Source organism: Porites lutea, chromosome 6, assembly GCF_958299795.1.
Source record: "Porites lutea chromosome 6, jaPorLute2.1, whole genome shotgun sequence".
NCBI classification, from domain to species: domain Eukaryota; kingdom Metazoa; phylum Cnidaria; class Anthozoa; order Scleractinia; family Poritidae; genus Porites; species Porites lutea.
Genome location: NC_133206.1, coordinates 18,907,128 through 18,923,137, shown reverse-complemented (window position 1 = coordinate 18,923,137; position 16,010 = coordinate 18,907,128). Strand labels below are relative to the sequence as shown.

Below are 16,010 nucleotides of genomic sequence, written 5' to 3'. Positions count from 1 at the left end.
TGAACTTTCAAAATCCTTCCCACTTTAAATTTGCCGTATCTTGCCGTCTGGAAATCGTGCCGGTAAGATCTTGAAATTTCAAAATCTTGAAATTTTGCAAATTTTGCTGACAAGATCTAAAACCCAGACGATCGATTCTGTACGATGAATCTCTTGTAACACTCCACTAAAGATAACTAAGTTTTGCGATCAGATAAAGTAGGTCACCTCAGCAGTAGGAATAGCTCTCCGTAAGACATCTCCCCTTTACGTTGGTTAAGAGCAACTCTTGACGCGGTCTTCGCAATACAGCTGGGCATGAATGCCCTTGGCGTCAGGTAAGCCGTAAGGGCTCCAGACAGGCATTTTTCAATTCTGCCAGTTATAAGATTGTCCGTACAGGGTAGAAAATATATTTACATTTGCGGTACCAAGAGGGCATTTAATTGACCCTAGCCTTTGTTATCTGCAATGTTTACTATTTTCTTGTCGAGAAATCTTAACTTACTAACCCCCTCCTCCCCCCGCTCATTGTTAAATTCAGGACCAGGATCTGAGCCTCAGGTAAAAGATTGGGCCTACTCTCAGGGAAAGTTTCTCTCCATGAGACTGTGTAACAAAAAGTACGTGCGACACTGCCATCGACAGGAAATTATCTTACTGAAAGTCGTGCAATCTTCAATACCCAACCGGACATAAACCGCGCCGTGCTCTTTCTCATCCCCGCCTCCTTCCCTCCCACAGAAGCAACCAATCAGATTTCGTGTTGTAACAGGACAAAAACGGAGAGCCCGCGTTCTTACCAAAGTAATTTTCTAAAATGGCGGCCCGTTGTGCAAAACAATTATCCGTTTGTGCCGGCTCTTTACGTTTTTTAGCGCCAAAGGGAGCGAGGAATAATCGCTTTACTTCTCGACTTCTGGTAAGAGTGTTTTAGTTCTCATTTCAATTATTTTATTGTCCAATTAGGCCGTGTAACGTTCTGGAATATCCACGATTCGATAAGGACGATGAGCTTGATTTAGCCGGTGATTTAGCCAGATTTTATACTGTTTTTGTCTCGATCGACTGATCGTTTATAGGGATTTAAGCGTGACCATAATAACAGAAAATACGCAAGTACTCTTTTCTTTGCATTTGTAGTTAATGATCATCAATAATTTTCCATTTAGGTTGCTAATTTCGGTTTTATACGCTTATTTAAGCTTAAGCTTACAATTGAAAATGGCTAACATGCACCGGAAAAATGAATATATTATGTAACGTTGCGTGACGAAGAGGCCTATTTTAATTATGTTTAACATAGCGACGTTTGCTTGAAGCTATTTGATGTTCAGTTTGGTTTTAAAGTTACATTGGTAATCGCTTTAAAATAAAATTTCAATCTTAAAAAGAAAATGGGGTATGTATGTAGCCAGAAATTATCTTGCGGTCGTAAACATTTTTCATATATTTTAACATTTTTCATTTTAAACATTCAGGTCCGATGTCTGTCTACAGATTCTGATATAAAGGTAACTTTGATGTGATTTACTTTTGATGTTGATGATGATTGCCAAGGTTTGGCATAAAATTGACCCTCTCACACCTAACAGAGACCGAGGTAATTAAAGCACCAGTCATTTGAAGCGCGGGTATCCCCGCCACCGTCCTCGGCTTTTGACCGCGGCATTCAATTTTTATGCAAGTGAATTATCTGGTCTGCGGGGCCAAAATGTATGGTAAATTCCCCTGCACCCTTTACAAAGCAACTTTCTTAGCTGCAAGAAGTGATCAAAATGTATGCAAAATTACTATGTGGTGCGTAAATGGGAATGCTGACCACAGAGTGCCTGCCCCGTGTATTCCCTGGTCAGGGTGGAAAAGACCATGATTTTAGTCGGTTATCTAGTCCTCATCCATATTATGATTTTTATTTCACTTATTTGTAACTAATTGTAAGTCTTTATTTCTTATATTTTGCACGCATTGTCTCACCTCGAATAGCCTTGCTACAACCTCAGACAAAACTGTTGAGACAATTCCATCTATTTTCTAACTTTTGCATCCTAATCCTGTCTCCTTTAAACAGAGAAAATAATCCCCCTCCCCACCCCCTATTAAAAGTTGTCTTGGTCTAAAAACCAACGTGTATAATTGCCATGCTATCCTAAACAACTTTGGATAAGGTAAGGGGGGAAATCGGGCATTCATTTGGCAGAGGTTTCAGTTTTTGCAGGGATGATAGGGAAAAATAGGCATTTTCGCGAGTTGTCTTAACAGGTTTTGTCCGGGGTTGTAGCTGCGGGCAATACTTTTGTAATTTTATTTGTTTATTAATGAAGTTTTGTTGTTGTTGTTGTTATAGTGTATCACCCGCCTACCGGGAAACAAAAATGGAGTGATTATGAAGTGAAAGGCCCCACATTACGCTGGTCATTCTTGGGGGGGGGGGAGGCATCTGGGAATTTCAAATGACTGGTGCTTAAAAACTTCACATAACTTCTCCTCCCGAGCTGCCCCCTTCCCCCTGCGTAGTTTTGATACTCTTTGATCCCCACATTAGACTTGGAGTTAAAGCCATAGTACTAATAAGCGCTTACTCTTGATGATCTTACTGAAAAAAAAGGGACTGTAAACGGTCTATTATTTCACAATTTTATCATAACTTTGTTTATAATCCTTGTTTCCTAAGTATGACAGACTTGTGGTGGAACCGATCAAGTCACCTAAGCCCAAACCAGATGTTAATTCTTTAGTGTTTGGCGCGGAGTTCACAGATCACATGCTTAGTGTAGAGTGGACTGCCGTGAATGGCTGGAGTGAGCCAAAAATCACACCATATCAAAACCTGTCTCTTGCACCATCATGTTCAACATTACACTATGCACTGGAGGTAAGCTTCACTTACTTCTTTTCGACAATACATACTGGTTTTTGCAATTATGCTTTTTAGGTGGTATACCGTGAAATATCCCAGTGATTAGTGACTTGTTTTTTCTAAAGTAGATGGTTATAGTATTAACAAGACGTGTACAATGAACTATTATTATATAGATACTGATGAAATACCAGGATTTTTCCTTTTACTCAAAAATCATATCTTCATCGCGCACAGTGAAGATACTATTTTTATCTTTCACATGTGAGGATATTGCTGTTGCGATGGTTACTAACATGATAACTAACATAATTTTGACTTTTTGGAACAGAAAATATAAACTTGTTGTATTATTGTCTTTATTTCTCCTTTATAACTTTATATCTGAGTTTCATTACATTTTTGTGACTGGCATTTTGCGATAGGTGACCACTTTAATATTGCACTATTTTGCTGTTTCGAAAATGAATTAAAAAAGAGTTGTGTTTTATGTAGGAATTTCATCAGTATCTATAAAATAAACAGAACATTCATGGCCTCGTGGGGATACGAATTTTATCTTGTCGTGCTGAAAGTATCTCTCACAAGTGAGTGAAGCGAACCAGTGAGAGATACTTTGAGCACTGTAAGTTAAAATTCGTATCCCCGTGCTGCCATGTAATATCCTCTGTTTATTTAACTGAAAAAGTTGGTCTTCTCAATTTTAACTAGTAATTGAATACAGCTTTAATTTTCTTTCTAGCAATCCAAAAAGTGACTTTAGACTCCTTTAAATTATTTTGGGATGATTTTTATACATTCTTTGTTTTCAGTGTTTTGAAGGCATGAAGGCATACAGAGGAGATGACAACAAGATAAGATTATTCCGCCCCATGGAAAACATGAGAAGATTAAATAGATCAGCTGACAGAGCCTGTTTACCTGTATGTTACTTTGTTAATGGCTTCCTTAATAGTTTGTTGCAGTAATGATAAGAATTATTAAATTAATAAAAATAGTGGCAGTCAAGATGTTCAAATCACCATCATACATTGATTAGTAAGGCCCTTAGGACACCTGTAGCTTTACTTTCCCTTTGTGATCAATATTTAACAATTATTGGACTAGGTTGAACAAAATATCGTGATTTGTCTCAGTCTGTGGCGAGCAGATCAATTATTATTTGCCTAAGCCGAAGGCTGAGGCAAATAATTAATCTGCGAGACACTGACAAATCGCGATATTTTGCGATAACTGAGTTCAATAATTGTTTTATTATTCGATCACCGAGTTTGTTTTTTTAATGAATATTCTCGGGAAGCAAAGCGATCTGCCATTTTCACGCAAGAACGATCTCAAGAAGGAGAAAAGCACAGTTTTCTGTGCAGAATTTTATTTGCAGCCAAACACAGTTGGACGGCATTGCGCATGAGCAGACCATTATTTGTGGGTAGTTATTTGCAGGTCATGTGGTGGGCTCTCAGCCAATGAAAAGAAAGAAAAGTTTGCATCGAATGATAATATGTATAATGGCATTCTTTCCTAAATATTTGTTCTAGTACAGTCAAACCCTGCTTTACGGACACACCTCGTTATTACAGACAGTTTGCTTTGTCCCTGGGGAAAGAAAACCTTTTTATTTTCTCTAAATTCAACCCACTTAGTACAGACACCTCATTAATACTTGCACTAATGGTTGACCCCCTCAGTGTCCTTATTAACCCTTTAAGTCCTAAAGGTGACTAACATCAATTTTCTCCTAACAATATCCATACAATGTCAAGAGATAAAGTTATGAGAATTAATAAAATGATCGCCAAAAAGAAAATGCCTCGATCTTTTGTTTTATTCTCTCAACTAATTCTTAAAGGAAATGTATAGAGATCTGTTTGGAGAATTTGTATGTGGATATTGGGGCTTAAAGAGTTAAGAGGGTTTGACTATACAGTATTTAGAAACAGTGTGGTTTTATTAGGGTAATGCTTTTAAAGTAAACGTCAAACAATGTTTGAAGTGCCAGGATTTGATATTATAGATGTATTCAATTTAATTTATTTTCTTATGTATTAGGATGGCGTATTTGTATTTCTCTCAAGCAAATAATATATATATGATATCATTGCTTTAAAAATGGCAGGGTTTTGATGGAGAAGAGTTTCTGAAATGCTTAAGGCACCTTGTGCACATTGAAAAAGAATGGGTGCCTTATTCCAACAAGTGTTCATTGTACATTAGGCCAACTCTTATAGGAACACAGGTAAGTTTCATTAAACGTTCTTCCTTTGGCTCTCACCTGTTAACCTGCTGAAGGTGGATTCCCCCTAAATTTTGGCGGTCAACCTATTATTAGCCAATGAACAGCCTGTGCTACAGATTGAACTAAAACTTTGGTTATAAAGTTTGTCTGCGAAATTGTGCTGAAATCCTTGTGTTTGTTCTGTGTATGAGGTTTGAGTATGTGCTATGATTAGCCTGTTGAAAAAGCCATTGCAATTTGCTAGTCAGGTTGAAGGAAAATTTGAAACACATTTCCTTCAATTTGTTGCGTCTGTTGGTGGCTCAGAACAAGGATATCAGTGCTGCTTCGGAGATGTTATTTAACCAAGGTTATATGTAGATTACATCTGTGACACAGGCTACCTGATGATCAAGTTGATGTATCCAAGTGTCAGCTTGATCTTCCTCTCCATTTTTGTATTTTTTTTCTTTTTTCATCTGGTTCATGTACATGTAAAAGATAATTATATGAGCGTATCATCACACCAAAGAAGACTATTATTTATGACTGGGTTTCTCTATCAAGAAGGGTTCCTCTACAGCAGTAGAACTAGAGGAGGGGCCTGGGAGAACCCCTCATTTTTAGACCAAACCCAGGCATGTATGATTATTATGGATATTTCCTGATTGCTCGCTACTCCTCACCGCCCCACTTCTCCCTCCAACCTCAAGGTCAGGATCTGTCAAATTAATGAAGTGTCCTTTTATTATAATAATTACTGTACATTATGTTTTTTTTTTCTAATTTGTGCTTCCTTTTCATTCAGCCCACACTTGGAGTGAACAAATCTTCATCTGCTCTCTTGTATGTGATTTTGTCACCTGTGGGACCATATTTTAAGACTGGCACATTCAGCCCTGTTGCCCTCTTGGCAGATCCATCATTCGTCAGAGCCTGGCCTGGTGGCTGTGGTGACTGCAAACTGGGAGGGTAAGGTGGACTGTAAATTGCACTGCCCTGTGAAAATTAATAAAGGTAGTGCTTAAATATAACATTAATTAGCAATGTAAAAATTGTGGGTTTTTGGAGAATACCCTTGCCCACCCCCTTTTATTACAGCCAGACTTTTCACTTGAGATCTGTAATCTGGGCTACCCTCTGGGTACATAATTATAAGTAGCCCTGATTTCAGCATTAATAAGAGGTTGTAATAGGACGTTATGTTTCATGCCTAAATAATTGTGTTTTAAATTGGAAAAAAGCTTAAATTGTCACAAATTTTGTGTTGGTAAGAGAATTTCATATTGTCCAGTTCAGTGTATAATCATACTTGTGATTTAACAAATAGGACTCCCGCTAATGTGGTTGTCCGATTAAATTGTGAACCACTCATATGATTATGATTATAAGCAATCATTGGAGGAGGTTTTTGTGATATCCAGAATAATCAAAGTTGAGGTAGGGGTTATCAGCTGAAAATTCACTGTACGCTTTTGGCCAATCAGAAAAGAGATAGTGAGTTGCATGTATAATAACAGACCAAACTGGACTTCACGTAGTCTTAATACCATTATTAATACCTATCATTTACTTTACCAATGAACAGAAATTATGGTCCTACAATCCTTGCCCAGCGACATGCAGAAATGCAGGGATTACAACAGGTGCTATGGCTGTTTGGTGAGGAACGGCAGGTGAGAAGCTCTACTTTAGCTTTAAACAACACTTATGGAGAAAAGAAGTTGGATAGTTTTTTTCTTTAACCAGAAAAACTGGAATTTCCAAGGGGTTCTGGATTGAAACCTCTTTGGGGAAGTAGGGATATTTCCTGAAGGGAACATTTGTCAGGATTTTTACAGAGTAAATTAAAATTCAACCAGGGCTGTAAATACTTAAATTGAATTATAAACAAATGTCCTTGTTTTTTATTGGCTATTGAACAAGCTAAAAAAGTTATGGCTGAGATCCCTTTGTCTTTAATGTGACTTGTGATTGGCCAGTTTTTGTCTGGAGGCTCCAACTGAGTTTGTTGAATATGTTGTGGTTCAATTTTATCCTTGGCTTGAATTTTATTTCCCTTTTTTAAAACATCATTATCATACATTACCATACCCCAAAACAAAGTATTTGTAAGGAACATATTATTCAGGCATTATTGTAAGTTCCTAACTTGAACTTTATTTATGATAATTATTATTAACAAATGTGCCAGGTCAAGATTGGTTCTCACGGTTCTTAATATGTAGCCCTAAACCCATTCCTGTTTCTTGCTTTTCATAAATAATTGGTAACAGGGTTCAGATAAAGACCTGTCCAGTAGTCCAGGATAAGTAATACTCATATTCTTCCTAATATTTCTAATGGGCAATGTAATGAGTCATAGTCTTGCCTGATTGGTAAAGCTGGGCCACAAGGATGACAAGGATGCAACTCAGTCTTCAGCAGGCAGCATTTGAACTGCTGCATGTTCTAAGGACAAGATGAAATTCAAATATTATCTTTTTCTAACCCTGAACTTGTAACATTTATCTGTCTCTCAAAACATGATGGTGCAACTGTGTAAGACCAGCACTGCAGCAATCTACAAGAAGTACCTTAAAATATGTTGTATTATATTATTTTTCTTATTGTAAAACTATGTTGTATTATATTAACCGTACACTTTCTTCTAAAGTTTTATAAATTCATGAATAATAAAAAATGAAGTACCTTGCTTATTTACTAAAATAATGTTCTTGTGTTAGATTACTGAAGTTGGAACAATGAACATCTTCATGTTTTGGATCAATGAGAATGGAGGTAAGACTGTTACAAGTCTCATTCTGGGGGCCCTTATAGGACTAAGGGATTGAAGGATGGCCAAGTGTTTGGAGGTTCACTTGTGTTTTTTCCACTTCATTACCTAGCTTAAATACATTTGCCATCTTTCATTTTAACTTATCTGAAATAGATGAGCTTTGGAGCTGGTGCCTTAAAGGCTTGTGGAACCAGGTAGCTATCAGACCAAAGGAGGGAGGTATCTTGAGGAGGTATCTATGGCAACCCTTTGAGTGGCGACAATCAAATAGTCTGCAAGCAGGCTCACTTGAGCAACTTTGGGTAAAATTTGGTTGGGGGGGGGGGGGGCACCAATTTTCCTTGCACACTGCCAAAAGTTTCTGTGAACTTGCACAAGTGAGCCGGTTTGCAGGCTAACCACCGAAGGCGTGATAACCTGGAATGTGTCAGTGAAACTACTTACCAAATGTGGTACTTCTAGAGGGAAGGGGGGTATGGGGGGCGAAAGTTTTGAAAAATTGGAGGCAAAATGACCTTACTGACAGACCAACAAGCAAGTGAATGCATGTGCAAGGTCAAGAAGAGTCCACGCCTCTGGGCTGTGTTGATGGGCGACCACAGACCAGCATAGTTTTCATTTGAACCTTAACTCAATTGTGTTTCATCTCTCTATGTTATCACCTTACAGTCTGAGCTCAGATCATAAAGTGCCCATCCTGTGTGTTGGGTGGGAGGACCCGATTGAATGTTTCCTGTGGGTTGTGGTTGCCTGTCATATCTTGGAGTAGTTTTCCATTAAAATAAATTTTCCCGTAAAACATGCAAATTGTGATCGCCACAAGACACGAACAAGTGTAAGACTCATGTACAGTCTTCAGCCTGGAAGAATTGACCGGATGAAAGTAAAGGGCGTTTCTTTTAACACTTTCCTTCATTTTCCTATTTACATAGAAAAGGAGCTTATCACTCCACCCCTCAATGGATTGATTCTTCCAGGAGTAACACGAAAGTCTTTGCTGGAGCTTGCCAAGAGCTGGGTTAGTTATTCTCTACATAAAACTTTCTTACTACTTTTTTTAAAATTAGTGCCTGCTAAAGAGGCTGCAAATCAAAATGCGTTGTGAGTGGTCCGTATGTGGTTTATGAAAAGCTTTTCTCACTATCTATCAGGCGCGAAGCATATCTGTGTCAAGAGTATGCAGTCTTCTTTGTCTTTCATTTCTAAGACCAGTCAGACTTACCGGTACTTAACTTACAGATAACTATTATTTACTTGAATGTTCTCTTTTGTTATTTTTTTAAAATATTTTTATCACAGGGAGAATTCAAAGTTACAGAAAGAGAGTTTACAATGGATGACTTAATCCGCGCATCAAACGAAAACAGGGTATAAAAAGCATTACTTGTTAACAGAGACAACAACACCTCTCACTCAGACGTTCTTTTGCCTCGCCATGCAATCCTCCACGTAGCCTCCCACGCAGGCGTTTTCAGGGGAGCTCGTTTTTCATCCCTCCCCTAAAAAGGCCTGCGTGGGAGGCTATCCTCCACGATGAACGTGTGACGAATCCCTTGAAAGTCGGCGTGGGAGGCCGTTGTTAACATTGACATATGTAGCAAAGAGACCTGGCGATGACGGCAATAAAAAGGCATAAAATGCTCAGTAAGTGACGACAATACCTCTGCATGCGCGTTGGTGTAGACTGCGAGCAGTCTCATATTTTTCTTTAGAGACACGGTGGAATGCGAGCGCAAGAAACGAGGCATATCTTTACCTTTTCGCTCGCCGCGCTTGGTTCTGGAAAAAGAAGGACGACCGCTCGCGGTCTAGCGTTGGTGTACCACTCACCACTCAACGCTCATGTGCAATAGTTGCAAAGTAGCACGAATTTATTTTCATAGTAACGTTTGCTTCAAGCGGCATTGCCGCTGTTGTCCTTCTTGACCCACTATTATTGGTTTCAGTGGTGACCGGTCAATTTGCCGATTTCAGTTTGGGGTGTCTTTTTTAGGCTTCAGGTATAGGAAAGGGAAGGGATTTCACTAGTTGAAGTATATGAAAGCGGGGTAGGGAAATCTATCAATTGTGTCTGTGATTTGAGTCTGTGATAGGGCCCAAAAGGGCTAACAGATTAATTTTATGGCTTTATAAAGTCGAGAAAACGTTCTATATTTGTGATTGATTCCTATTTAAAAGACAGTGCATTTACAACAGTTAAAAGGGATACAAAGTTCTAAACAAGTCATGAAAAAGGGGTACCATTTGTCAATAGAAGGTATACGAAAAGGCTACCTTTTTCGTGAAACATGGTATATAAAAGGGTAAGGGGTTAGACCTCGGGGTGGAGCCTCCCCGTATAAAGATTTGTCGATTACCCCCCCCCCCCCCCATCCCCTCGTGGTTGATGTGCGTCCAATAAAAACGCCTTTACTCAAGCTACCTATTTCGCTGTGGTCAACTTTGCAGGTTAAGGAAATATTTGGAGCCGGTACAGCATGTGTAGTTTGTCCAGTAAACAGAATACTTTACGAGGGACAGGTAAGGAAAGCAAAAACAATGAAAGGATAGTAACTTCCCTCAATCAGCTCTGTACCGTTCTTTTGCACTAAAGATTTTTTACGGTATTAGACGTTTTTCGTCTACGTATTTATGCTGCTTCAATAGATCGTTTTATGTGTCCCAATAACAACACGGAAATAATATGCGTGGATACATGGTAATTAAGGGTGATGCCCCTTCCTTTTTCTTATAAGCGGCACTTTAATACGGTGTAAGATTTCAGGATGATGCCCGCGCATCAGTTGCTATTGAAACCCGCTGACTCTCGCTTTTTATATTTAGAACATTATGATCCCCACTATGGAGAATTTGGAAGTAACAAAGAGATTTTATTATGAACTGACTGCAATTCAGGTGGGTAAAATCGGAGCTTTTGACACTCTCAGACAAGGTTTAGTCTTATGATGCAACGGGGCTATCATCATGTTCTTGTTTAGGCTCGACTACCAGCCACTGTTTTCGGCAAAATGAGCCCGCACTCATCCCCTCCCCGGAAGACAGCCGAAATCGAGCCTAGTTCTCTTTTTGCTTTGACGAACCGAATAAGACAGTCTCCTTTGCGGTGAACATTGCCTGTGATTGGCCGATTAATGTTGGGTAACTCTGGTCGAGTTCGTTGCACTGTGAGCTCGTAACGATTGGGTTAACATGACGTCTAAACGCGTGAGTGTTGTTTCACAAACAGCTTAGTTTTTGCCGCGCTTGGTGATTATGAAGAGGCTTTTTTTTGGATGGCGGAGGGGGCGGGGGAGCTTTTTCACCTCCGTGGCACCCGCTAGAAAGGGATGGGTCTAAGTGATCGGAAGGGGAGGTTTACAGCACCTGGCATGTGTGCGTAGAGGATCCATCTGCCGTTTGTTGCCATGATATAGGGTGGCGGGGAGTGGCTGTGGGGAGAAAATTAACGATAAAAAGCATCCAGGTGTTGTTGTGACGGGCCTTTTTTTGTTAGAGTTTCGACTTTCAGCATTGTCATCTGCAGTAAATAAGCGCCAAAACAAATCCTCTTGTTTTATCTTTCAGTATGGTCGCACCCCTTCGTCGTGGACTGAAATAGTCGACTAAATGTGCAAGACAAATTAGCACCGTAGAACTTTTTTTCTATTTTCTAGCGCCATCTTGGCTGGTAGGCGAACTCAAACTTATAAAACAGTTAACAGGAAAATATCAGCGAGCTGCGTGGCACTTTTATATGTATGTACTAGCGAGAATACATGCTATGGATGTTGGAGACAACATGCTACATCATCCATAGCGTGTTTTACGTTAAAACATTTCTTTGCTGTCGGTCTAAGCCTGTCAGCGAACTTTCTAATCGGAGGGTCGGGACTTGATCTATTGGTCTCATGCGGGGGTTCTTGTCTAGAATAATCACGTAAAAGTTCGCATTTTGTTTCACACAAGAAAAAGTATCGTTATTTACTATAAGTTAAGCTGTGTTTTCCTACCAAAAAAGATGTTTTAGTTTCATTTGAAAGAAAATAATGTATTCTTAGTAGTCAGAGGGGACTTTTTTTGTCAGCTTGGTGATGTCAGTTTCATGAATTGCAATTTAAGTGTGCTTGCTAAAGTAAGTTCAAAACTTTTAATTTTTAGCGTTTGCGGGGTCAAACTCAGCAAATATTTTTTAAACCAATCAGGATCATAGAAGCGTGTAAACACAGACTTATTTCCGGTTGTCGGTTCTCACCACCCGAATACTCAATAGGCAATGAAGTTAGGCCAGAATCCGACGTCGTACTTCACATGTGATGGACATAATGTTAATGAGCGAGAACATTTGATATATTTTATATGGATTTCTGGGAAACTGCCCACTTACCCCTCCCCTAAGCCAACATTTTGCCCTAAGTGAGAAGTAAGTGTTAATGTTGGCTTAGGGAAGGGGTAGGTGGACAGTTTCCCAGAAACATGTAATGATCCAAAAGATAACCCGTAAAGAAAGTTCACGCTCCAATCCGAGCTATTGTAGGCGAGCCAACTTTTCATACAGTTGCTTACAAACTTTGCGAACGGTTTACATGAGAAACAAAAAGTTGGCTCGGCTAGAACGGTGACTCGGCAAGCTGGGTCACCCTTTTCTGATGGTAGGGTCGCCCTCCCAGCCGGGCCAACTTTTCTCCATATAAACACTTTGGCTTTGTCAGCCGGGCCAATCGGAGCATTTAGACAATCAGAGCATGCGCGCGAATGCTGTTGGCTTGAACAAAAGGGCAATTTTTTTACTTATACAAACGCTTGCTAAAAGCCAGGAGGGATACGTTTCTGGGAAACTGCCCACCTACCCCTCCCCTAAGCCAACATAAACACTTAGTTTTCACTTAGGGCAAAATGTTGGCTAAGGGGAGGGTTAGGTGGGCAGTTTTTCTAAAACGTTTAATGATCTTCTCCATATAATAGCGGCCTTACTTTTCGGGTGGAGAGGAGAGACAACTATCAATCAATACGCCTGCTCTCGCCGTCTAGTAGCAGAATAGCTCACACTTGTTTCTCAACATGTGCATTTTGGGGCGTGGTAACTGTAGACTGACTTTACCTCAGTCAATACAATTGTAACTATGTCATTTGAACTATTTATCTCAGAACGTATTTGTTGTTTTAATTTATTTTCACACGTGAAATTTACTGAGTTCGTAAGAACACAAAGAAATCTACATCTGCCCTTTAAAATACAGAAAAGCATTATTCGCTTGAGTTCAGGTTTAAGTCCTTTTATTTAAAGCGTAGTAAGGCGCTCGTAGGGTCAAACTCTGCGGGAAGAATTGTAGGTGAAGTTATTTTTATGTATGCCTAGACCCTGGATATTTAGGAATTAATAACAGTTAAAATTCTTATTTTGGGACTTTACTAACTTCTCCTGTGAACCTTATCTAGCTACTGCTAGAAGTTGCATTGTGTTCCGTGTTCAAAATAACTACTTGACGTGGATTTTGTGTAGGTAATAATGACATGATTTGTAGTGATATTTAGCATAAATACCACGAATGATATTTCGAAATTGTCATGGTAATTTCACGAGCCGTTAGGCGAGTGTAATTTGAGGCAATTTTGAAATATCACGGGTGGTATTTATGCCAAGTATCACGTACAAATCATGCTATTAATTGTTTATACTACTACCCGCAATGGTTTTGTAATTTTTACATGTAGGTATTTCCAATTAAGCTGAAATACCACTGCCCTAAGCCAATCAAATAGCAGAAATTTCTCATGTAGTAGTATAAAGCTGTGTATTGTCTTTGTTGTTTTGAACTGCGCTTTGAGTTGGATCGTAAAACGCGTCATATCCGCTTGGTCGCTTATTACCGAATTCCTGCGACGGACTTATACATGGTATAGAATTTAGTCGTTTTGCGAGAAATGTATGGATCACTTAAAGTCTGTTTCATATTGGTCTATGTAACATGCACATCTTGTAATATTTATCTAGAATATAGCACTTAGCTTTATCAATAAATTGTATTAGACGCAGTATCGCTTCGGTCTCACGATTCTTCCTGTGGCCTGAGAGGATCTCGCGAGAGGTCACGCGCGTGCGGCACGCGGAAAAGCGAGGGTGGAGCAAAGACGTCTTTTTGTAGGTTAGAGTGCCTTGCTGTCGCCCTAATTCCTTGGAAATGTTGTTTTGCTTTTTCTCTTTTCACCCAGGTGTTTATATAAGAACCGGTGATGCACTGCACTAGTAGCCCTTGACTACAATCCCGGTCATAATTTGCCGAAACACTTCGGAAAACACAAGATAAACTAAGTCGATCTACGAGTAGACTTATTGCTTCCGACTCTTGTTGTCGTTGTTTTTTTTGGTGGTGTCGTGCGTTTTCTTGTGTATAAAGGTCTTCGAAATCAAACTTGAAAGGCAAAGGGTGAAGTAATCGGTGGGTGTTTCAACAATTTTAACCGGGAATGTAGCGTCCTAGCTCCAAGAAGCTTCATACTACAGAAACCAGGTTAAGATCCCACCGTATAGGCCTCGTTGACTCGACTGCGTTTCAAACGTTTCCCTTATTGTCACATACATTAACTGTTTTAAAAGCAGTGCCGATTCGACAAAATCATAAGTGAAATGTTGACGCCGCCTATGCTCTATAAGGCTTGTTTGATGTCTCTTACTTCCTGCTATGTACTCAGGCGGTTTGCAGGACTTTCAGCGAGAAAATGGCGAAATAGCCGGCGTGGAAGGTGTTCGAAAGGGAAGGGCAGGGGTCTTGGGCGCGTCAGGGAGAGGGTCTAGGGAATAACAGCAAAAAGACTTGCATGAAACATTGCCAGTCATCCTGAAGATCATAGGAAAGGGTAAGGCAAGCTTAGTGTTGCCTAGCCAGCATTGAAACCGCTTTGACATGTACACCTTTCCTTACATTATAGCAATAAATTAAAAACGCAATGAATATGGCCCAGGACTGGTCACGAGATGAAGAGAAAAATCGGAATAGACCGTTTGGTCGGCACGATACTGAAAAATCCACGGACAAACATACGGGATAGGGTGTCCTTGGATGTGGACTTCAGTTTACCATTGAGTGAAAACATGGGCAAAGATGTAAAAAAATATCAAATGCATCTAACTTTTAATTTTTTTTTCAAACTAATATAAAGTTTCGTTTCTTCGAAAGGACTTCGCCCCGAAATAAATTATGTTGGCATACAATAACGGCAATTCCAATATTCAAACTCTGAGAACACCAAACTCCACGTGAGTCGAATACAATTAAACGAGTTCAGTTCATATGGGTAAGGCGTCTGAATCTATTTCCAACGGCTAATCGAATTTGGAATTAAACTACGAACGGTCTCTCTTTTGTCTTGATTCGGCCCTTGGTCCGTCAATCAAAACGTGCGAGACGCGAAAATGACAACGCGCGTGACTGAGAGCGCGAGATGGGGGAGACTTCTTCTCGGGCTCTGTACCGCCCTCTTTTCTCTCGTCCTCTCGGCGCTCTCGCGCGTGTGCACTCCCCTCAATCAATCTAAAGAGAAAGAGAAACTGCCCACGGTCTAAATTTGGATCTTCACGCCTGGCCCAGCTGTGAACCGGCGTTGATTCAGACGCCGCACTTCACATGAGCCGAACCAAAAGCCGTAAATTTCTATTATTAAGGAGCTTAAGCTACGACGGCGACGGCTACAAAAACGTCACTTAAAAAGTGAATTCGCACCGCTTCAAACTTTATCGCGCATATTCCACCTCGTTTACTTCGTCAAATGTTGGCAAATGTTTTTGGAGTTGAATTCTAAACAACTCTATCAAAGTTCAGGAAAAGAAAAGAAAGTTGTTGTCCTGTGTTCCCGTCCTGGACAAAACGTGAATTCAGGCATTTTCACGTTGTAGTCGGGCAACGACGGCAAAGAAATGTACAAAAAAAGCGTGATGCACGTGCAAAGTTGTTGTTTTGCTAATCAAACCTATTGCTTTTTTGCCGTTCTCGTTGCCGTCCGCGTCTTCGTTGCTTAAGCTCCCTATTAACTTCACCGAAATGCGCGCTTTTTGCTTTTGAATTTAGTGCCGCTCCCTGCAATAAAGATCCGCGAATTTATTCAGTCGTTATGCGCCTTTGACAAAAAAGACATTCTAATGCTGACACCGGAAAAAAATTGTACGGACTCGTGTTAACACTACTGTGACAATTTGCATTGTT

The 16,010-nt window shown here is 39.9% G+C and overlaps 2 protein-coding genes across 3 annotated transcripts in view; one reads left to right on the top strand and one right to left on the bottom strand.

Moving 5' to 3' along the window:
- The first annotated feature begins 770 nt into the window (after positions 1-770).
- LOC140940653 (branched-chain-amino-acid aminotransferase-like) lies at positions 771-13,068 on the top strand. 2 transcript variants are annotated; one of them, XM_073389644.1, is made up of 13 exons: positions 771-901; positions 1,461-1,493; positions 2,654-2,854; positions 3,652-3,762; positions 4,956-5,075; positions 5,863-6,026; positions 6,643-6,730; positions 7,781-7,835; positions 8,766-8,851; positions 9,133-9,201; positions 10,282-10,353; positions 10,657-10,728; positions 11,398-13,068. In XM_073389644.1, the coding sequence occupies exons 1-13, from the start codon at positions 800-802 to the stop codon at positions 11,437-11,439; spliced, it is 1,215 nt and encodes a 404-aa protein (XP_073245745.1). In that variant the 5' UTR covers positions 771-799; the 3' UTR covers positions 11,440-13,068. The 2 variants fall into 2 exon arrangements, with proteins under 2 accessions (XP_073245745.1, XP_073245746.1); XM_073389645.1 differs by lacking the exon at positions 10,282-10,353.
- Positions 13,069-15,154: 2,086 nt separating this feature from the next.
- The window catches only part of LOC140941979 (uncharacterized), a 3,291-nt gene continuing 2,435 nt past the window's right edge, over positions 15,155-16,010 (bottom strand). The window contains exon 2 of the mRNA XM_073390977.1: positions 15,155-15,341. Within this exon, the coding sequence (XP_073247078.1) occupies positions 15,155-15,341 (187 nt within the window). The remainder of the gene's footprint in view (positions 15,342-16,010) is intronic.

Coding starts and splice junctions, on each gene's coding strand:
- LOC140940653 (XM_073389644.1), top strand. CDS start 800: ATGGCGGCCCGTTGTGCAAAACAATTATCCGTTTGTGCCGGCTCTTTA. Junction 3,763..4,955: donor CTGACAGAGCCTGTTTACCT/GTATGTTACTTT, acceptor TAAAAATGGCAG/GGTTTTGATGGAGAAGAGTT. Junction 9,202..10,281: donor GCGCATCAAACGAAAACAGG/GTATAAAAAGCA, acceptor TCAACTTTGCAG/GTTAAGGAAATATTTGGAGC.